Below are 23,428 nucleotides of genomic sequence, written 5' to 3'. Positions count from 1 at the left end.
CAGCACAAACACTTCTGTCTTGTTTGAGAAACACTGCTATTCCATTGGAGGATAATTTGAAAACCAACAGAAAAAAACTGGTTTAGAGGTTATGTTTTGGAAACTAATGCAAAAAGAGAGATTATATGGTTATAAGCTTCATGAGAGAAAAGACTATGTTTGTCCTATTTACTGCTCTATCACTGCTCCTAGGGCAGTGTCTACCCCAAAGAAAATACCTAATACTAGTTTTTACTTTAATAAGTGGTTATCACAGGAGCTTTTAGCTATTTCTGAATGATTCCTAGCTGAATACAACAAAACCAATCTTGATCATTTCCACTTAAAATTACCTCTAAAAAGGTAATATAGTTAGAAAAGTTTTATCTTACTTCTGAAATGGATACAATAATAAAATAGTAACATTTGCAAATTAACTGCACTGTATACAATCCCATTCAGCTTCTGCTGTAACACCCTGTGCATCAACAAAAACAGGTGCAAAAACTACAATTCAAGATCAAAGATAAGAAAGCAGATTATAGTTTTTGCTTAATTCATTTTTTATAAAGACTAAGAAAAATTAGGGCTAATTATCTTTAGAGAAATTAATTCATCTAATATCCTCTCTAAAAGAGAGGAAGCAACTATATTGTGTACTGATAGATACACTTATATATACTCTTCTAGAGATTATTTAAGGGATTAACTCCTCAATCTCCAGCAAATTCCCTCATGGAACAAATTCCCTCATGCACATGGCTCTGGGGAAACAGATACGTTCTCTAAGCCACAACAGGTTCATCTAGAGGTGACACTTGATACATGCTGGACTAATCACAGCACTTAGTTTTTCTTCCCAGAATTGATTGCTCCAGGGATAATTATTTGATCTATACCAAGCCACAGTTAAAACTGACTATGTGTCAGACATTCTGTTATACTGGAAACCCATAAGATTTAAATCTTGGGTGTAGCAGAGGATAGATTTTCCTGCAATTTAAACATTAATCTGCATTGAGAGAATGCAGATAGCAGATAGAGTCTTGGCAGCATTTTCAACCCTGGTTTCAGTTATTCTTGAGGCTTACTTATATTCTTGCCCTTGTTCCAATTTAAGATAGTCACTTTTACTAGAATTTTACAAGTCTACAAATTTCTTTCTTCCAAGAAGAAAAATCAGGAACCAAGCACAAAAGTCCTATGAGACCTTTCATGATAAAAAGAAAAAAATCGAACAAACAAGAAATAAACGGAAACATTCTCAACCTCGTGAAGGATGTCCATGAAAATGTCGCAACTGGCACTCTGCAACTGCCACTGGGCAGATCCAACTCACTCGTTCGTGTGCCTCACTCAGCTTCCTCTGCAACCAAGTATGACAAACCAACGTGGCTGAGATTGAGAAATTTGATAAGTTGAAACTGAAGACAGAAACGCAAGAGAAAAATCCACTGACTTCAAAAGAAACGACTGAAGTAGAGAAGCAAGTAGGCGAATCGTAATGAGGCACGTACCGCCAACATGCACTTTATATTCCACAAGCATTACCATTCTATTTTACTTCTTTTAGCTGTTTAACTTTGTAAGATACAAAGAGTCTACTGCCATCCCACCCTGAACATGCCCGATCTCGCCTGATCTCGGAAGCTAAGCAGGGTCAGGCCTGGTTAGTACTTGGATGGGAGACCACCTAGGAAGACCGGGTACCGCAGACAAGAAAAAAAAAAGATGCAAAGAGGTTGGATCAAGTTTAAATGACTGTGCTGCCCTTTTTCACATCAAAGAACTACTGACAATGAAGGCTACCCCTGTCTCTCCCATCTGCCTGTGTGGCTAGTGGGAAAGGAAAAAAACATGCATGTTGGTGGAGGCAGAATCTGAGTGGCGGCAGTGAAATCTAGAGTAAAATCCAAGCTAGTCCAAGGTGTCCTGCAGGCTGTAAACTGTAGTTAAATCAGAGTACCATTTTGTTGTTGTTCAAATGGTTTTAATTACTGAAATGCACAATTTTTAATATGCAAATAAAGTTTTAAAACCTAGGGGGAAAAAAACAGATTTCACAACTAACATCATACTCAATGGTATGGAAAGATTGAAAGCTTTCCTCCTAATACCAGGAACAAGGCAAGAATGTCTGCTCCCACCACTTCTATCCAACATAAGGTCCTATTCAACATGAGATTCAAGCTAGAGCAGTTAGGCAGGAAAAGAAATAAAAGGCATCCACAAAGGAAAGGAAGAAGTAAAACTATCACTATTTGCACATGACATGATCTTGTTTGTAAAAAATTCTAAGGAATCCACTAAAAAACTAACAGAACCAACCAGTAAATGAGTTCTGCAGAGTTGATGGATACAAGATCGACATACAAAAATCAATGTATTCTATACAGCAGCAACAAACTATCCAAAAATGAAATTAAGAAAACAATTGTATTTATAATAGCATCAGAAAGAACAAAATAGGAATAAATTTAACCAAGGCAAAAGACCTGTACACTGAAAACTACAAAATGCTGCTGAAAGAAGTTAAAGAAGACCTAAATAAATGGAAAGACATCCCATGTTCATAGATTGAAAGCCTTGGTATTGTTTAGATGGCAATACTCCCCAAATTGATCTACAGGTCCAACGCAAGTCCTATCACTATATACCATATAGGGCATAAAAAGTTAACTTAAAATGATCATAGGCATAATCTTGACTTTGAATTAGGCAATGATTTCTTAGGTATGATATCAAAAGCACAAGTAACCAAAGAAAGAATATTGGACCTCATCAACATTAAAAACTTTTGTACTTTAAATGATACTATCAAGAAAGTGAAAAGAAGACCCACAGAATGGGAGTAAAGTTTTTTAAATCATATATCTGATAAGAGTCTAGTATCTAGCAATGTAAAGATCACTTACATCTCAACAATAAAGACAACACATCTCAAAAAAAGGGCCAATAAGCACATGAAAAGATACTAACATTATTACTCGTTAAGGAAATGAAAATCCAAACCACAATGAGCTATCCACTTCACACCCATCAGGGTGGCTATAATAAAGAAAAAAACAATAACAACTATTGATGAGGAATTGGAACCCTCATACATTGCTAGGGAAATACAAAATGGTATAGCTGCTGTGGAAAACAGCTTGGTGGTTCCTCAAAAAATTAAACGTAAAATTACCATATGACCCAGCAATTCCACTCCTAGGTGTATACCCAAGAGAACTGAAAACATATAGTCACACAAAACCTTGTTCAAAAATGATCATAGCAGTATTCTTCATAATAGTCAATAATGGAAACCACCCAAATATCCATAATCAAAATGTGGTACATATCCATACAATGAAAAATTATTTAGCCATAAAAAGAATGAAGTACTGAACATGGATAAATTGTGAAAACATGCTAAGTGAAAGAAGCCAGACAAAAAAAGGCTACTATTACATGGTTCTACTTATAGGAAATTTTTAGAACATGTAAATCTACAGAAAGTTGATATTAGTGATTGCCAAGGGCTGGAGTAGAGAGAGCAGGAGTGTGGAATGGGGAGTGACTGCTAATGAGTATGGGATTTCTTTCTGGGGTGATGGAAATGTTCTGGAATGAGACAGTGCTGATGTTTACACAACTTTATTAACACACTAAAAACCATAAAGTATACAATTCTTTAAAAGGATGAATTTTACGGTATTTCAGTGAACTATATCTCAATTTAAAAAACTGAATAGGAACAAAAGCCTCTAAGCAACCAAAATACAGATCATAAAGATCATATAGTAAAGACATAGTAAAAGCCATATAGTAAAGCCATACTTCATTTTTTAAAAATTTGATTCTCAACTGAAATTTATTCTCACTTTACATATAATTTGTACAAACCTGGTTATATGAATTCAAAGCCCACAGTAGATTAAAAGCTTCATATTAGGGGGAGTGAAATTGATACAGACAGGCATACTGACAGTAGTTTTAAGAAAGGCAAAAGAACTTGCAAGCATAGTATGAAGCCATTTAGTAAAGGCAAATTGGTGTATATATTTCATTAGTTCCTAGTGATATCACTGATAAAATAATCTACATTTACAGTAATGAAAGTCACATATTACCTTTACTTACCATTTGTCACTTTCAACGTGCTAACCACTGCTCTAAGTACTACACATTTAGTTATCCATTTAATAATTCCCAACAACCCTACAAGGAAAGTACTATTATTATCTCATTTTATAGTTGAGGAAACTGAAGGGTCACATAGCTCAGGCAGTAGGCTTCAGAGTCCAACCTCTTAACCAGTATACTACACTGCCTCTATGTAAGAAACTATCAACAGTCACAAAAAAAAAATGTTAAACAATATTCAGTATGCTCTAATACCAGAAGGTCTGTAATTTTTATTTCACTATAAAAATGCTCTTTTCAGAAAAACTGTTCTATGGCAGCCTATTATTTATAGAAGGTCTAGAGATCAAAGAACAGCTCTTTACAATCTAACTCCAACCTGTATTTCTAGCTTATCTATCTCCACCAATTATAGCCAAATCAGACTGCTCATGTTCCTTAAACATGCAGGGCCTCTGCATTTTCATGCCACAGTGATGAAGGTCTTTTCTCCACTCTTTGCCTAGAAAATTCCTACTTACCCTTCAAACTCTAGCTCAAATAACACTTCCTCTGTGCCACTCTTCCTGATGTAGCTAGGCAAAACTATGTTCACACAGCATTTTGCACATATCTCTATTAAAGCATTTATCACATCATAACTGAATGCTTAATTCTCTTTTTTACCTCCTAGAATTAGACAGACTCTAGTTCATTGTAGATGGCAAATAAATTTTTAAAGTTCTGGTACCTAATAAAGTAAAATTATTTTCTTAAAACTCAGCAATACAAAATGACTATTTAGCTAAGGTCCATAGAGTCAAGGTTTTAACAAAAGTCATGAAATTGAAATAATTAAAAGGAATCAAGTTTAATTTTATATAAGCTAAAAGTTACAAAGGCTCCTATACATCAAATTCAGTTGCCAGAAATCTTTTTAAGAAGAAAAGACTGATACCCCGGACCAAACCTGAGTAATGTGGTAGGTAAAGGTAATATGAATAATGATGGGGGTAAATTTTTAAGTGAGAGACAAGGGTTCCCAGAATCTAAACCAACAGAGAGAGTTAAAGTGGTAGGCTACAAGAATACCATTTAGTTAGTTACTTCTTGAGTAACACATGCCAACTTAATGCTCTCAGAAATTACCACCCCCCCCTAATTCAAGTCACCCTTTGAGAGTAATTTATTCCCTAAGAAGTTCTAGTGAAATTTACATTTTTTTACTTGTTCTAGATAAGTTAATATTTATTTCCAAATGGACAAAACCAAACACAATACCCATACATAAAATCAACCTATTTCTCTCCCGGTACATAATTTTCAACAACCAAGCTAATAACATAAGATAGCCAATATAGTTCTTAGTATTTAATAAGTACAAAAGAATATATAGTGGTCCCTCAAATATTAATTGAATTAACTGCATTTGCCAATATCCTTTACCTATAAAAGAAATGTCATTTCACTTTCCTTTAACAAAAAAAAAAAGTTATCTAAACTACTGGCTTAATTTTTTTTTCCCTATGATCCCATATTTTTAATTTACCTAATATGGTATAGCTCTGGAAAAATCTGATCTCTTATTATTTACTCCCAAACTCAGCTTTACTCTAACCTCTTTCTTTCAAACTCTCACCTATCCACAAATTTTCATGATCTTCGGGCTCTCTAAAAGGACCTAGTGCCTCTCATCTTCATGGCTATAACTCACTGACTTTTCAAAGATAAACAAAGCTAGGGACGATTTAATATCCTCCAAGGCAACCTCTAATGTAAAAGCATACCTTTAAATCAAATGTCAACCCTGAGTTTCTTATTGATATAAAATTAAAACCAACTCAACTACTTCTAAGTGTCACCATTTTGGGCAGTCAGCCTGAATATATTATTTGTGTAGTACTCTCCATTACCTAGGCTGAGAATTCTCCTCATACATTCTTTCTTTCCCCTCCTTGAAGAGGCTTATGGTCTGCTTAGTTTTCTTCATCAAATTCTCCATGAACACCCTAAAATACTCATTTTCTCCAAGTGTCTCCATCTTCCCCTCATATCTTGACAAGATAGTGCGGAGATGCTGGTAGGTATCTGGCAGCAGGTCTAAGATATAAGGTGGGCTATTCTTTAGCGCCAGCTTTGGGTTCTGACACAACCGCACCACCTGCAACAAATGGAAAAGAAGGGCTATTACTTGGAGGATCTTAAGGACAATTTCCTTTTCCTTTTTTAAATTTAAAAAGTTATAAAATCTGTTCTTTTACATAAATATAAAAATGGTTAAGAATATAAGAAATGATCCATAACCCCACTGCCCCTTAGGCAATCATTTTATATTTTTAGTGGTTCCCTCTAGAAGGGTGGGTTCTTAAAACCATATGAGAAACTACTGATTCAGACAACACATAATAGAATAAATGACTGGGGCTGGGGGTTGGGGAGATATCCACACAAATGCCTAAAAACTGCTAGGTGAAATAGAGCAAATTCCTTTTAAATGCATGGCTTACCTCACAAGAGAATAAAGAAAATTCCCAAGGGCAAAAACAAAGAACATGGCTGCCCTGAGAGGGAAATCTCAGTGATTCAGGGGCCTGGACTTTTAAAATCCAGTAGAGGGTAGGAGCAGGGAGGCCTTGGACCTAGCAAAGCATGGAGTTGAACGGACGCACCTTTCCTTCTCATATAAATGCAGGTCTCTCAGAATTTCCCTAGTAACTCTTTTTACCTTTACTTTCAACTTTTCTGCCTTCTTCTGTTTTATGTGAGTCTCCTTTCAAGAACATAGAGGTAGATTTTTAAAGTCCAATGTAACAATCTTTGCTTTTTAACTGGTAAGTTTAGTCCATTTTGTATTTGCTATAATGACCAATGCTTTTTGTCTATTCCTACCATCTTACTTCATACCTTCCATTTATATGGATTTTCCTGTATCTGGAAAAGACAAATTAGTGTAACAGAAAAGTCTAGAAACAGACCCACACAAGTATAAACCCCGCTGACTTATCACAAAGGAACGGTCTTTTCCAAAAATAGTAGTGAAACGATTGGGAATATATCCAAGAAAAAAAGAAAATCAAGCTAAACACTCACCTTACACTATACCACACACACGAAAAAAACCCAAACCCACCATCCTAGGCGGGTAATAGAATTAAATGTGAAAGGCAAATCTATAAAGCTTTAGGAGAAAATCTAAGAAAATTATCTTTCATGATTTAACCAATGTAACCATAATAAAAATAGATAGATAGATAGATAGATAGATAGATAGATAGATAGATAAATAGATAAAATACAGGAAAGAATATGGTCTCATTGAAAACTGTTGGAAATATGGTGACATATGTATAAATCTAAACTTATTAAAATATTTAATATAATAAATGGAGAACTTTTAGAAACACTTGTGAAATAAGATTTTCCAAGTAAAGGGACATCCCCAAAATCATAGAAATTTCATTATAAATGTGGACATCTCCTAACATGTATGCAATATGAACCAAAGAGAAGGTAAAGGGTAGCTTCTATTCATATGAGAAAGAAAGGAAGGCAGGCATTTCACCTTGAAAGGCACTCCCAACTTTATTCTGACACATTTAGAAAAATGTAACATGTCACAAAGGGAAAGCAAGGCCTCTTAGGGAACAGGAGATAGAAGTAGGGGCCCAGGTAAAAGGATGCAAGTGTTCAGTATTCGCCCCAGGAAATATGACTCTGGGCAGGTGGTCTTGGTACCCATTATCTCTGCCATCTCTACCTGACCACGCATGCCAGCACTCTTCTAGTGAAACTCCACTCTTAAGATAAAACCCCTGGATTATTCTCACTACAGTACAAAGACTATCTCCTTTTTCCCTGAGACTCCCAGAGTTGTTGGGTGTATGGAGAAGGGAGAGGGGAGACGGAATGATGAGGAGGGAGGTGGATAGTGTGGTTGATAATAGAGGTGACACCAGTGGATTCAGTTAAAGAAGCCTAGTGTAACTGGGAGAAGTTGAGGCAAGATATCTCCCTATTTTTTCTCCTTCTGAATAGAGCTATGCCTAGTGACCACCACTCCTTAATAAATATTCCATTATAAACAAGTGCCAATGTCCTTATGACATTAACATTAGCTAAGTAATGCACTGGACAAAAAGCAAGGATGCTCTTCCTGGTTCTGACTCTCCTCAATAATGATAATTTGCCACATCAATGAGTAAAGAGTCGAGTCCTTATCGTCTTACACACATACCTTCTTACCATAATTGTATACACATACAATTACACATACAAAAATACAAATACACATACAAAAAAATGTTTAATATCTAAAAACTGCAGACAACCTCTATGTCCATTAACAGTACAGTGGGTAAATTATGGTATATTTATTAGCAATAACAACACACTACACTACCATGCGGATGCTCCTCCCAAAGTTAATCTAAAGAAACCGGAAACAAAATAAATACAACATGAATACATGTATGTGACTACTTTTCAAAAGATATCCCTCTAAACTATATTGTTTAGGTATGCATACGAAGGTGGTAAAAGTGTAAGTAATGGAAAGAAAAAAATAAATTTTATTTGTAGATGATATAACTGTCCATGAAGAAAATCTAAGAGAATTGACAAAGCATTAGAAACAATAAAAGAGTCTAACAGGTTGCTGGATTCAAGATCAATATAACAAACAAACAACATTTATAAATATTTTATAAATGATTTAAAAATATAATTTTAATTGTTGCCATTTAAATGGCATAAAAATTTAACTGCCTAAGAATGCATCTAACAAAAGATGTGTAAGACTTTCATGAAGAAAATTATAAAACTTTATAAGAGAACATAAAAGACAGAATTAATGGAAAACTTTGTTAAGTTTAAAGATAGAAAGACTCAATTTAAAAATGTCAGTTCTCCCTCAATTTAGTGTATAAATTCATTGCAATTCCTATAAAAATTCCAGCAAGCTTTTTCATGGAAATTAACAAGCTGATCCCAAAACTCACATGGAAGAAAAAGAGACCAAAACCAGCAAAGCCTATTTTGGAAAGAAAAAAAAAAAAAAAAATCAAAAGGTAGATGGTGTTTACCCAATGTGTTATCAAGACTTAGTATACCTTATAATTAAAATAGTATGATGATGACCAAAGGCAGTAATGGCCAAATGGAACCAAAGAGAACCCAAACGTAGACTTACGCATGTCCAGAAAGTCAGTATCAAGAAGTGGCATAACAAATCAGAGTTCAACAGAAAAACGACTAGGAAATTGGTTATGCATTTGGAAAAAAATAAAAGTTCCCTCACACATCACATGAAAATAAATTTCAGGTGAATTAAAGATCTTACTGTGAGGAGAAAAAACTTTAAAGCTTTTAGAAAAACTAGAAAAGTATGTGTTGAACTTTTAAGATCTCAGAGAGGATTTAAGACACAAAAGGAACTAATTATAACTGCAAAGACTAATTAGTTTGACAACACTAGTATTTTAAATTTATTATAAATCATAAGGACTGCTAAACATTTTATCTATTCATTTTAAAATATCAATGCAATTATAATACTGCATATTCTTGAACATCCTTTTTATTTTCTTTTTGGTAAATTGAATTTTTTTATCAATGAAATATCCCTCTTTATCTCTAATAACACTACTTGCCTTAAAGTTCAGTTTATATTACATAGCTAAACCAGATTTCTTGAGTTGGTATTTGCAATGATATATCTTTTTCATTTCTACTTTCAAACTTTCTGTATTCTCACACTTAATGTGTGACCCTTTATATGCAGAATTTACCTGGCTTCCTTTTAACCCTTTTAACAATCTTTGGTTTTACCAATTTGAACTGTTTACACTTAAATTATGAAACTACTATTATCATAGGTCAAATATTGGCAATTTCATATGGTTCACCTAATAAGTACTAGTCCTATAATAAATAATAAAGTAATTTACTATTTGTTTTCTATGTGTCTCTCCTGTTCCAGAATCCTTTAGTTTCCCTTCTTGTCCTCTTTTGGTTTAAGCATTTTTTATTTTCCCAATTTTCTCCCCAATTAGCTCGTCAAATATATATTCTTTTACTACTCTTTTAAGTGATTACCTTAGCGAGTATAACATGCATCTCTAACTCATGAAATGTTATATAAATTAGTATTTTTACCACTTTCTAGACAATGCAAGGAACTTAGAACACTAACTCCATTTACTCTTTTCAAGTTATGTGCTATTACTATCATATACTTTAATTCCACAGAGCTTATAAAATCCACAGGTCATTATTATTATTATTATTTTATATAGCCAATATCCATTCATATTTATCCACTCAACTACCCTTTCCAATGCTTTTCATCACATCTGAAATTATCTTCCTTAAGCCTAAAGAATATCCTTAAGTATTTCCTAGAATATCCTTAAGTATTTCCTTTAAGGTAGGTCTGCCTGGCTACAAATTCTGTTTTTGTTTGTCCTGAAAACACTTTCACTTTCTATCCACCTTAAAAGACGATTTTCACTGAATAAAGATTAACCATTATTTTTGGTCATCATTTCATGGATGCTCTTTCATGTCTTCTGGATACCACTGTTACTATTGAAGGTAGGCTATCAGTTTCATTGCTCCTTTGAAGGTAAAATGTCGTTTATTGTCCAGTTTCTTTTTAGATTTTTTGGCTCAGGTTTTTAGCAGTTTTATTATAATGTGTCTAGGTGTATTTTATTTGTATTTTTCCTGGTGTTTATAAAGCTTTTTTGATTTGTGACTTGATGGTTTTCATCAGTTTGGGAAAAGTATCAGCCAATTTCTCGTCAAATATTGCTTCTACTCCATTCTCTTTTTCCTCTCCTTCTGGAACTTTGACTACTTATATATGAGACCTTTTCACCATCTTCCATATGTCTCTTACACTCTTTTCTGTATTCTCTATTCTTTTGTCTCTCAATGCTTAAGCCTGGTTTTTTTTTTTTTTTCTGATTTATCTTTTTTTCATTAATTCTTTCCTTCAGTTGTTAAACCCATCCACTGAGTTCTTAATCAATTCTTATGTTATTCATTTCTAGAATTTCTATCTCATTCTTTAGCAAGCCTCTCAAAATTATCAATTTTGTCTTTAATTCTTCTAACACACTAATCATAAATATACCTTAAATCTAAGACTGGTAACTCAAATAGCTGTATCTCCATGGGTGTTGTCAATTCTATTGTCAATTTTCCCTCTTGGCTTTCAGTTGCATTTTGTCTTTTCATATGCCTAGTTATTTTTTTATTGAATGCTGAATACCGTATATAAAAATTATACAGACAAGCTGAGGCCATGGATGATGTTATTCAGAAAGGATTTACCTTTGTAGATAGGCTAGGGACACTAGGAATTCCAGATCACCTTAATCTAATCCAGAATTGAGAAGATTAAAAAGCTGGGCTTCAGTCTTTATAAAGACAAGTCTACTTCTGTTTCACTCTTACTCCTATGATTTAGGCCCTCAGGAACCCAACCCAAAACCTAGAGTGTTTCCCTGGGTCCTCCACCTTGGTAGACTCTAAATCCAATTTTTGGTCCTCCTTGACATAAATATTTTGAAAATTTTATTCAGCTTCTCAGCTGTCACTTCCAGAATCAGCAATGACCTCATGGGCAAGGCAGCCTCAAACTTCAGACTCACCTCTTAGAACTTTATCTGCCAGAACTTGGTCTAATCCTCAATGTCCTTATAGCTCTTCAACATCTTCTAGCTTCTCTAGTTATCAACGATATACTTGATTTGAAACGATCCAGTCCAATACTGGTAGAAGCAGAAGTTTTATATCTTGCTCATTATTTCACATTTTAAGATACTTTTTTTTTCGTCACCAAAAGCTCATTATAAACTTATTGAGCTGTTTAAATGATTCCATTCTATGAATATACCATAACATATCTTAACCATCACTCCTCACTTTAACATGTATATGGTTTTCAAGTCTTTAGTATTGCAAATACCATTGTGATGAACATCTTTGGGCATTTTACTCTTCTATGTATCAGATTATTTCCTTAGGATAGATTTCCCCAATGTGAAATCGTCAGGTCCATCTAGAACTGCAAAATTACCATTTAATGACTATTCATCAGTGACTTCCAATAAGTAAGACTATTAAAATTTTAAAGCTAGATATTTGATTCTCTGTACAATCATATCCTGAACTTTTGAAAAACAACCCTATATAGAAGCCTAGCAAATAAAGGCAAGCTAAATCAACAAAAATATTTGATGCATGAATATTTTTAACAGTGTTTTAGAAATTGCTCCTCCTATCAAGTGTTTCAAGCCGAAAGGGAATGACACAGCCAAGAAAAAGATTCTATCTCAGAAGACCACTATATTCTAAGTGCAAGAGAGTCAAGAAGTCATAAAACAAATACAAACAGTCCCCAGTGTGTGTTACATTCCAAAACCTCATTTGTAAGTCAGCTGTTTATAATTCAGAATATATTTTTACAGAATATATAAAAAAATTTTTAAATGGTTCTTGGGTTAGTCCATGGAAGGAGGTAGGGGAGACTGACACTGAAACTAAGAGATCAAGATCTAGCAAAGACTATAAGAGGTATATATGACAAAAAGTTTTTATTTTCAGGGAAAATTGAACATGTTTTACATAAATAAAGAACCAGAAGAGAAAAAGAGATAAATGAAACACTGAGGTTTCTGGCAAGACAATAGGAAATGGGATCTACAACACAGCTAGGAACACTGAACACGTCCCTACACTTCTTTCCTCTAAAACAAAGAAAGTGGGTGAGGACAGGTTCAGAGACAAATCCAGAGATATGGAGATAGTAAGCTAAAGTTATAGCTGATGGTTTTGATTTTTCTCAACATATCCATTCAACAAATATACGTCAGGTACTGGGACACAGAAATGAAAAGACAACATCCCTGAATCTGAATCAAGCAATAAACAATTTTTTAAAAAATCAACAGGAAAAAATAGCAGGTTCTATGCAGACATTAAAATAGAGTAATTAGAAAATGCTAGATGACTACTTTAGAATAGTGAATAGAGAAATGTTTTCTGAAATGCCTTTAGGTTAAGAGTTGAAATTACAGGAAGGAGTCAGCCACGTAGACTCAGCAGAAGAATAGCCCAAACAGAAGGAACAACTAACCCAACCCCTAAAGTAGAAACAGGTTTGGATTTGTCTGAGGAACAGAAAGGTCAGTGAGACTAAAATGCAGAGAGCAAGGTGATTGAGACAGAGATGTGGAGTAGGCAGGGAATTAACAAGGAGACATTAAGATGAAGCCTAAAATATAACCTTTTAAGTTTCAATTAAAATTTTAAAAGGCCAAGTGTTTTAATATATTGATAAGATTGTATCAAACAGCATATCAAAATGTCCTGTTTCAGTCACTGGTAAATTTCCTAACCTCTAAGCCTCAGTTCTTCTTTCTGTAAAAAGAGATAATACCTACCTCATAATAAAAGGTTTATGAAAGGACAGCACAGTTTCCAATAAAGTAGGCATTCTGTAAGTGTTAGTTCCTCTCCCCATTTCCATACAACTTGACCAGGCTTATATGCAAGGTAGGTGGGAATCATCTATTGAAGACAATGGCAGACCTCACATCACCCTTTGATGACTCCCAGAAACAGATACCATTTTTCCTACCATCCAGGCCACAGCTACCTTCCCAGTTCTGCATGGTCTCTGACAAACTGGTAGCCAAAGAATAGAGAAAAGGCCACCCAAGGATAGGGTGACCAACAATCTACAAAAGCTACAGTATCCATGCCTTTAAAGGTCCAAACCAAGCAGAGTTCCCAATAAAAGTATTTACATTCATATCCAGGGCTACACATACCAACCCACATATTCTACCTATTTAAAAGCAAATGTATTAACATCATGGAATTCACATTAAAATGCCTAATATCTCTGGAAAAGATATACTTTTCAATAACAAAAACTAAACTAAAATTGCTCTGATCTTACATACACTGCCCAACCCATAATATGCAATCAGTAAATGCCATTAATGCTAATGAACTGAAAAATGTCACCTCTCATAACACACCAGATTTACACTATGAGTAAAAAATGTCTCCAAAACCTTGATTAATTTGCATTTTCAAACTAGTACCATGTATGTTCCAGGAATATTACCAATCTATCCTTAGAATGTGACCTCGTAAAAGATCATTTGTAGATTAAATGTCTGCTTTTCCCAAGAACTTTTTGAGATGAATCATCACATGACCATGGGTCAGCACTCCACTAATGACTCTGAATCTTTAATAGTAACATAGACCATAACAAAAATATATAGGTAGACCTATTCTTTTACAGTAAAGTCTTCTTGAAAAAAAAAAAGGGTCCTAAATATTTATAATCTCTAGGAAAAACGTTCCAAAAAGGCTCTGTGAATAATTCAAGTCAATAGTTAACAAATATCAAAGGCCAACACAACATGCCATTACTATTTAGTAAATTTTAAATTGGCAGTCATAGTTACCTGAAGCACAAATAAGCACTCTGAGCTTTAAAAAATTCACCAAAAATTTTTGAAAGACAAAATATTTTCCTGCTTAGTCTGTCCTCCATTTGGCCAACTTTATTTTGCTTTCCAAATCTTGCAATAGCAAAAAATGGCTGCCTTTTGTTTATTTCTGCGATACATTTACAGCATCACTCAGAACAATGTCAAAAAGAAACTGTGCATAGCTCTGGGAAACCAACAATATCCTTGTACAGCTGCCATACACTCCATCCATAATAGTTTTCTCACTAGGCTAGCTCCTCTCTTTGCTTCTGCCAAGGCTCAACGGTCAATATAAAAAATGTGGAAAGTGCGAGATCACAATAAAGAGGAATAAAATAATGCTTGGAAATTGCTAAATTTTTAAAAAGAGAAAACAAGCTATAAAGAACTGTGCCTAAGCGTAATTCTATTCCAAACACAATCTTTTCTAACACTAAGGAACCTGCATTTCTAATTAGACAGAAAACTATAAGCATATAGGACTATGAATAACTAAATACTTTTATCTGTATAGACCTTGACATAACCATGGAAGCATTTTTCATCTCAAACTTTTTCGTACATTAAAACATGATTAAAATAAGCACTATGCAAATAAATAAAAGTAAGCACTATGCTCAAAAACAAGTATTCAGTATGTTGAGCTACACATAAAATAAGTAGAGTTTGATTAGTTTTAAAAGAATCAATATTGCTCAAGGGAACAGGAGGTTAAATGGAAAGGACAGCAGAATAGGAGTCTGGAGCCCTGGATTCTACTCTGGTGAATGACATCAACTGGCTACATGACCTTAGTTAGGCAAGTTACTCATCTCTCTGTGGCTTAATTTCTGCCTCTATAAATGAAAGATCAATTAATTTCTAAAGTCTCTAAAGACTTTACGTTTCTAGTCTTCTTAAACCTTCAAGTTTTAGAAACTCATCAACTCAGAAACTCAAAGAGGTTTAACAGTTTTACAAGTGTAGATACACAGTGAAGCTTTTGAATGAAAACTCTTGATTTTCCTCCAAAGAGAAATCAAAAAGCTATACTGTTTTTAAAGCAACATATCATCACTAGATAATGGCCCCAATAAAAAAGCCTTTTACTTCTAATTACTATTCTACATTATTGATTTTATTTATAGAAACTCCATTCAGGGACCTGAACTGTAATTGCTACCTAACACTATGCCACTTGTAACTAATTACCAATCTCATTACTTTCACATATCACATTAATTGGAGGAAAAAATACAGCCAATACAATGTATGAAATTAAATAAATGACATGTGCTGACATATTAATCATGCAGTTTTTATACATGGATTCTATTTTTAAAAGGGCAAAATAATTCCTAGACTGCCTAGACGTATCAGTGAAATATCAAACCAAACAGCATGAACTAGAGATTAAATGATTTCAGCATTACTTTTGGATGTATGACCCTAATTAAGAAATGACTGTAAATTAGGATACTGCAGATGTGCCTGCTTGGTCTAAAGTGCCTCCCCATTCCCAGTCCCCTTTCTTGTCTCCTCAGGATTAAATAATAGTTTCCCTAATGATTTCCACAGAGCTATCCCAGAGCTCTTTGTATACCTTCAGTTATAGCGCCAGATTCTAAGTGTGAGTGTGCTGGGTCATCTTTAATGCCTTACCACCTGGTATATGGTTTGTGTTCAATTAAAATGTGTGGAAAGGTGCCAACATAATTTTTACCTAAGTTAACTAGGAATGAGCTATCATATTTAAAATTAGTGAACTAAACAGACTGAGTAGAAGCAGATTTTTTGGGGGGTCATGTGCCAATATATATTTTTAAAACTTTAATATAGAATTCCTTTAACTCAGCACGTTCCATTTCCAGAAGTTTATTCTAAAGAAATATTTAGAAATTGAACAATGAATAGTCACTGAAGTATAGTTTCTAATATCAAAAAAAATCTAGATTATCAATATAAATGTATTATATATACATATTATAAACTCTTAAACAGCCCTTAAAAAAGAATTCAAGAAGACCTATAAGTGGCATTAACATGGAAAATCTCCATAATACAGCAAATTTAACAAAGAAAAAATTATAAAACCAATTTTATTAAAAATCTGGCTTTTGCTTAAAAATGTATAATTTTATGTGTGTATTATTCTCAAAATTTAAGAACATAACTAAAATCTTAAACAAAAATAGGATATTCTATTGCAATTTCTTTAAAAAAAATCTGTCAAGTTTATCTAAAATAAAAGCAACTAACAGTGTGGAGCCTTGCTCCCTCAAGTGTGAGAGCCACCTGCATTGACTTTACCTGGGAGCCGGTCAGGAATGCAGAATCTCAGGCCCCACTCCAGATCTACTCAGACTGTACATGATATGAATTCATGTTGAAGTCTGAGAAGCGCTGGTTTATAAGAAATCACTTAGCAAAGTCTAAATACCTGTTCAAGATCCACATAAAAAACAGAAGTATTAGCTGGGTGACTTAGGCATGTTATTTAATCTCTCTGAATCTCAGTTTCATTCTCATAAGAAACATTATTTGAGATTTCTGATGTGAAACTGTAAACTGCTCTACAATAAAAGGAATGATTAGAACTTAGTTACTAGTCTTAGTAAATAATAAAAAGTCAACAACTTGATCAAACTGATAAATCTTTCAAGGGCAATGCTGTCCATCCAATCTTCTCAGAGTCATTTAGGAAAAAGGAGGATAAGGACTGGAGGAATGGACCCCAAACTGTAGACAGTAGTTACCTCTGGAGAGGGTGGTCGTTTGGAAATATGAGAGTAAAAGCAAACTTTTATATTTTGTTCTGTACATTTTGTGGTTCATGAATTGTTTTTTACAGAGTGCTACACAATATACTGCTGTTCAAAGTAGGTCTAAGAAAGAATGAGGCAGGAATTAGGATCCCACCCCACTCACTGAAGTACCAACGAGTTGACCTCATTTTCAGACTTCTCCGTGACTGATCCCAGAGCCAGAGGGAAGGCAGCAGTCAGTGGTGGTTATGAGAAGGTGCCCAGGCACCTACTAAGCAATAAGCAAGACTCACCATCCATCCCAATAGCTACCAAGAGAAGACCCAGAGTTATTACTGATTTCTTCTGAAGGAACCGTGGGAGCTTCTATGGTAGAAGTACTGCATCTCCCCAAGGCTTGAATCCCCAGGGGTTGTGTGTGTACCACCAAAGCCATCATCAGCACCCTTTTTCCTTCCTCCTTTTGGGACCTGCTGCAGGAAGGAACATTATGGGGACAGAGCTGAGGCTGGCTTCTAGTGTTCCTGGTTGACTACTCCCACCTATTTCCTTCCAGCACAAAATGTACTAATCATGAAAATATTTCGCAATGACTTTTAACAAACCTAATGTAGATCAGAACTAACAATTTCATTAGAAAATGTGATTGAAGTTTAGAGACAGTTTTCAAACTAATACTCAGTCCATTTTTCTTTTAATGCTCTAGGTTAGTTATTAGAGAAATAATTTTTCATTGTATAAATGTTATTGTATATTTGAATATAGAATGAACTGCTGAAAACAAAGAGTCAGGGACCAATCTGCTGATGACTTATCAGGTTCATCATATGTATACTGTTGACTAACAACACATTAAAGACAGGTTTTACTATATCAAGAGTCACTGAAAACTTCAACCAAAGCCACAAATTGAACAGAGCAGATTATCTTCTTCCTTGACCTAATGCTACTTTCATTCTATATACCTTTCAAAATTTCTACCATGCTCAACTGAGCTCACGTTTCATAAGGAATTATAAAGAATTTTACATCCTTTGGGGGAATTCTTAATAGGCATAAAAACAACACTTCGTGTTTTATAATGACCAGGTATATTACCTTTATAACCAAAAAGGGTAAATTAGTTTTATAACTGTCACTTCAATTAAGCACTAAAAATAAAGATTCCCTACTGATCCTCCTAATTAATCATATAGAAAATGAGGGAATATGTTTTGATCCCACTTTACTTTGTTAAATGTCTGCACTTTACTAAGCAAGCACTATGTATTGGGCACTGGAAGTAAAATTAAGACAAAGCCTTGGTCCTGAGTAGCTCTAGTCCGGGGAGAGAGATGAAATAAAAAATAAAAAGCTACCATAGATAACTTAAATTAAGAATGAGAAAATAATGTGTACAGCGTCTAAGATCACCATGCAAAGTAACCAGTACACATAATTTGAAGAGACACAAAACTCTTAACTTAAAGTAGATAACACTGAATGGTACTAGTTAAACACTATCTTAATATCATTCAAGAGAATGTCTACTTTGATTGTGTGAATGGCAGGGTATGTGAGTATGTGTATTATGCTATTGTGTACCTACAAACGTCATTTTCCAGGTACTGTATAGAGAAAATAACTAAACCTCAGGAGAGGGTAATCCCGGATTCCAAATCTCTCCACTATTAACTGAGTTACAAAAACTCTCTGAGCCTATCTTCAACTATAAAACAAGGATGACATTACCAAAGGGCTATTGCAAAAAAATGTCAGTTTAATGCAGTTAATATTCTCACCCCATACCTTTTCCTTTAAGTAATTTCTTTGGGACACACAAAGCAATTTAACAAATATTAACATAGCACTTACTATTGTGTAAAGCCTTAAGACTGGACACTGCAGGAGATAAGGAGATTATAGTTGCTGTCCTCATGGAGTTTACAATCTTGAGAGGTTAAGGTAAATACCGAAGAAATGTGCACAAAATGTTTAAACTTAAGAAATCCCTTAACATTTGTACATACTTATGTAGTAACTTATCACTATAATGTAATCTCTTGGAATATAAGAATTTACACCTAGTACTATGCTTGGGATATAGTAAGCATGGAAACAGGAAAAAAGGTAAGGGAGGGAGGAAGTAGTCCAATGAAATATACTGATTCATAAATTCTATTGAGTACCTCTTCGTTTCAAAATATAGGAAGTTAACTAGAGGTCTTTGGGTGGAGGGGCAGTGCAAATGGGAGAAGGTAGGGTAGCAAAAGGATCATCTTTTGAAAACACTTTTTTTGAACTCTTGCTTTAAGGGAAAGTATTTTCCAATAAATTATAGCCCATTAAAAAAAAATCAACACCTTAATATTTTAGTGATGTAAGTTAAAAATAAAAACATAGTATAGACCTAAAATACTGCCAGCATGATGCTCTACTTCAAAAGTGAGCAAACTACAGCCTGCAGCCTTTTTTTGTACACCTGCAAGCTAAGAATGGCTTCTGCATTTTTAAATCATTGTAAAAACATCAACAAAGAATGTGGGACTGAGTATGTGGCCAGCAAAGCCCAAAATATTTACTATCTGTACCTTGACAAAAAAGTTTGCCACCTCCTACTCTACTTCATAATGGAATTTTGAGTCTCTCACTAAACTAAATATCTTACTTCTTCTATATTTACATTCAAGGCCATTTATATGACTTCTCTCTCTGTTGCCCTATGCAGTTGTCTCTTTACTTACTAGACGCTTTCTTCTAAGTATTTACACAAATGTTAATTACAAGATACTGGGATGGTTAAAAAAAAAAACTAGAGGCTGAGCATGTTATTTAATAAAAAGCATTCTAGCACAAGCATTTTACCAACAATGAGTTTAAGTTCCACTGGATTAGTAAACTGAGCCTATGAATGGATTAGTAAATGGGCCTATGTTAACCAAAACCCATGACTTATACCAACTTCTCCATGTGTAAGCATGCAATATTGTGGGATCAGTGCTAAATCAATAAATTGATTGATAATAGGCTGGGATAATGTTCATCTAGCTTCGATGACAAGGATAAAACAGGTAAAAGATGGTGGCTTATAACTAAATTCAATAAATGTGTGAAAATATTTGTGGACTTGACAATAAGTTCATCACTTAGACCAGGGATCCCCAAACACCGGGCCACAGACCGGTTCCATGGCCTGTCAGGAACTGGGCCGCACAGAAGGACATGAGCGGTGGTCAAGCAAGCGAAGCTTCATCTATATTTGCAGCTGCTCCCCAGCACTAGCATGACAGCCTCAGCTCCATCTCAGATCATCAGGTATTAGATTCTCATAGAAGCACTGGTCTCTGATGCCAAAAAAGCTGGGGAGTGCTGACTTATACCACATGAAGTCAAAAAGGGTTAGTGACACATTTAAGACTTTCAACAATAAAAATAGTGAAAAAAAATATTTATGCTCAAAACATCAAGAGTAAAACAGACTGTGCAATCTAACACCACTACGGAAGTATTCAGAAAATCTAGAAAACAGTATGAATCTATCAGAGTAATACATCAGAAATAAGTACTAAGTTTTCATTTCAGACCAACTAGTAATATGTGACATGAAGCACAGAGAGTACTAAAAATCATCTTCAAAGACAAGCAACACAATAATAAAAAATCATTCTCCCTATATGAGAATGGAAAAACTAGCCTACTTTCCTTGAAACTGTCAACACCTGAAAAACACTTCCACTCAAAACTTTGGGTCCTCTTTATTCTTCCCAAATAATTAAACACTCGGCAGAAAAAATAAAAATTCGATACACATATTTTAAAGAGATGAAGGAGTAAGATTTAAGGAGGGATATTATTTGGATTACCTTAGACTCAAAAGTTTGATGAAAAGTTTTTGTTCAAGAGAGATCTCTAATAAATACAATTTTGATATATTGCATACACATGTCTTATATGAGAAACTAATTAAAAATGCAAATATTTTTTTCTATTCCAGGAGAACCTTTCTGGTCCTAACTGTAAATCTCTAAAATGCAAATCTACAAACATGTTTTGAACACATTCAATATTTTGTAGAAGATACCAAAGCATTTAAAGTTTCCTTTACATGCCTAACTTTTTGTAATAGTTTTATTACAATTTCTAATAATGAAATGAGCACTACAATTTACTCAACCTATAAATACTTGTAACATTAATTACAATACCAATAATTTAACATGAAAAAAACCAGCCCTGAAAAAGTGGCTCTGAAACCACTGTTATGCACTACAGGAGAGTTAATTTACACACAGGACTTATTAAGCATTTATATAGCACATTTATATTTGCCAAGTGCTTCATAATCATTTTTATTAGCTGATTCTAATCCAAAACAATCCATGAAGAACTTTAGAGGAGAAACTTCAGACGAGAGAGTAATCAAAAAAAATTTTTTTTACTCTAGAGGAAATAACACCATTCTCTTTAATATGCTAGATCCTTCTAATCACTTTTCATCTGCAGTATGAATTTAGCGAAAATAAGTTATTAATACTGTGAAAAATATCAAGGAAATATTGTATTGAATTCTCTAGAACAAAAATCACTGGACTGCTTAAACACTTGGAAGTACTTGGGACTAACCAGTATATTTCATTACACAGACACACTGTAAGGAAGTAAAATTCACCCAAATGCCGAACTTAAAGTGGCTAAATATAAACGCGTTATTTTTCACACTTGCTAAAAAACTTTTTTTAAAAAAGGGCTAATCAAAGAAGCTCGTCGAACAAGCTTCAAGTCAGGTCCTGGAATAAGGAGGCAGTTCCGCTACAAAAAGTAGAACCCAGCTAAAAGCAGTCAGTGTAAGGAGGAAGTCCTGGAAGAAGTCAGAATCTGCTGCTTAGCATACTCAGTCAATACACCTTTCAGAAGATAATGGTTCTAACCAGAACTTGTGGTTTAATCAATGCCTATCTGAGTACCAGCAAAGGATCATATCCAATGTTTTGGAGGATTTAAAAACTTGAGCCAATGCTAGATGTGGAGCAAAGTTCCTTCCTTGACCCATTTAAACATCCCTATTTCTTTTATCTTGGTGTTACATCTTAATGAGAAAAAAACTAAACCATTACCCAGAGCGCAGTTTGTCTGCGGAGTTGTCCTAACCCCAGGTCTCTTCATCAGAACCCATAAACATAATTCAATTCACGAGTCAGAGCTCGACTCCTCAAACAGCTAACAGCCCTAGCCGGTAAATCAAACACTTTCTCATCCCCCGCCTCCTATCTCCCGGGGCCAATTCCGTGACCCACATCCCTATACCCTGCACAGAGCCCCAAACTCTGCTCCCCCATTACACTTCCGCCCTGGTGACTACCCAGTTAACCTTCACCCCAGCCCCCACCCCATCTTTGTCTCGCTACCCCAAACACACCACCTCAACGTTTGCCCACTCCCAACCGCCTCAGCCCTTCCCCCACCGCTGGCTCCCATCTTCCCGGTCTCTTCCCCACCCCCACGACCCCTACCCCCAGGCCTCGTCACCCCAGCTCTTCTCTCCAGCCTCCCATGACACGTCCCCTCCCCCAGCTTCCTCTGTCCCTTCCTTCCCCTCCCTCGGTCCCTCCGCCCACGCCCACCCCTGCTCCCGCGGGTCGTCCGCAGGCCTTTCACCTTGTCCATGAGCTTCCAGCACTTCTCCACCATCTTCTTGTCCACGGTCCCGGGCGGGTGGGGGCTGAGGTGGTGGTGGTGGTGATGGTGGTGCGGCTGGAAGGCGTCCTTCATGAGCCCGATCAGGCCGCTCGAGCCCGAGCCCCCGGAGCCGCCGCCGCCCCCAGGCCCAGAGCTCTTTTTCACGTTGCCGGCCATGGCCCGGGGAGTGTTGGGGGCCCAGCCGCGTACGCCGGCTCAACTCGGCTGCGAGCGAGGGAAAGGAGGGCGTGAGGGAGGGGCCTCACCCAGCCACCGCCACCGCCACCGGCTGTCCTGGCGGAGGGAGGGGCAGCTACGGGGAGGGGAGTGGGCGGTGCTGGGAGGGCGGCTCCGTGCGGGCGCGCCCCTTCAGAAAGCGCGAGCACGGGGGCGGGAGAAGCGTGCCAAGCTTAGGGAAGTGGGCCGCCC

At 35.6% G+C, this 23,428-nt stretch overlaps 1 protein-coding gene and 1 pseudogene across 1 annotated transcript in view; one reads left to right on the top strand and one right to left on the bottom strand.

Moving 5' to 3' along the window:
• Positions 1–23,428, bottom strand: part of CBL (Cbl proto-oncogene) — a 94,674-nt gene extending 71,246 nt beyond the window's left edge. The window contains 2 exon segments of the mRNA XM_006912610.3: positions 5,997–6,244; positions 22,979–23,428. Of these exon segments, the coding sequence (XP_006912672.1) occupies positions 5,997–6,244; positions 22,979–23,176 (446 nt within the window). The 5' untranslated portion in view covers positions 23,177–23,428.
• LOC112480300 lies at positions 1,579–1,697 on the top strand (annotated as a pseudogene).

Source organism: Pteropus alecto, unplaced genomic scaffold, assembly GCF_000325575.1.
Source record: "Pteropus alecto unplaced genomic scaffold, ASM32557v1 scaffold215, whole genome shotgun sequence".
Taxonomy (NCBI): Eukaryota; Metazoa; Chordata; class Mammalia; order Chiroptera; family Pteropodidae; genus Pteropus; species Pteropus alecto.
Note: the sequence above shows the minus strand (reverse complement) of the source record. Positions and strands in the feature narration are given on the sequence as shown.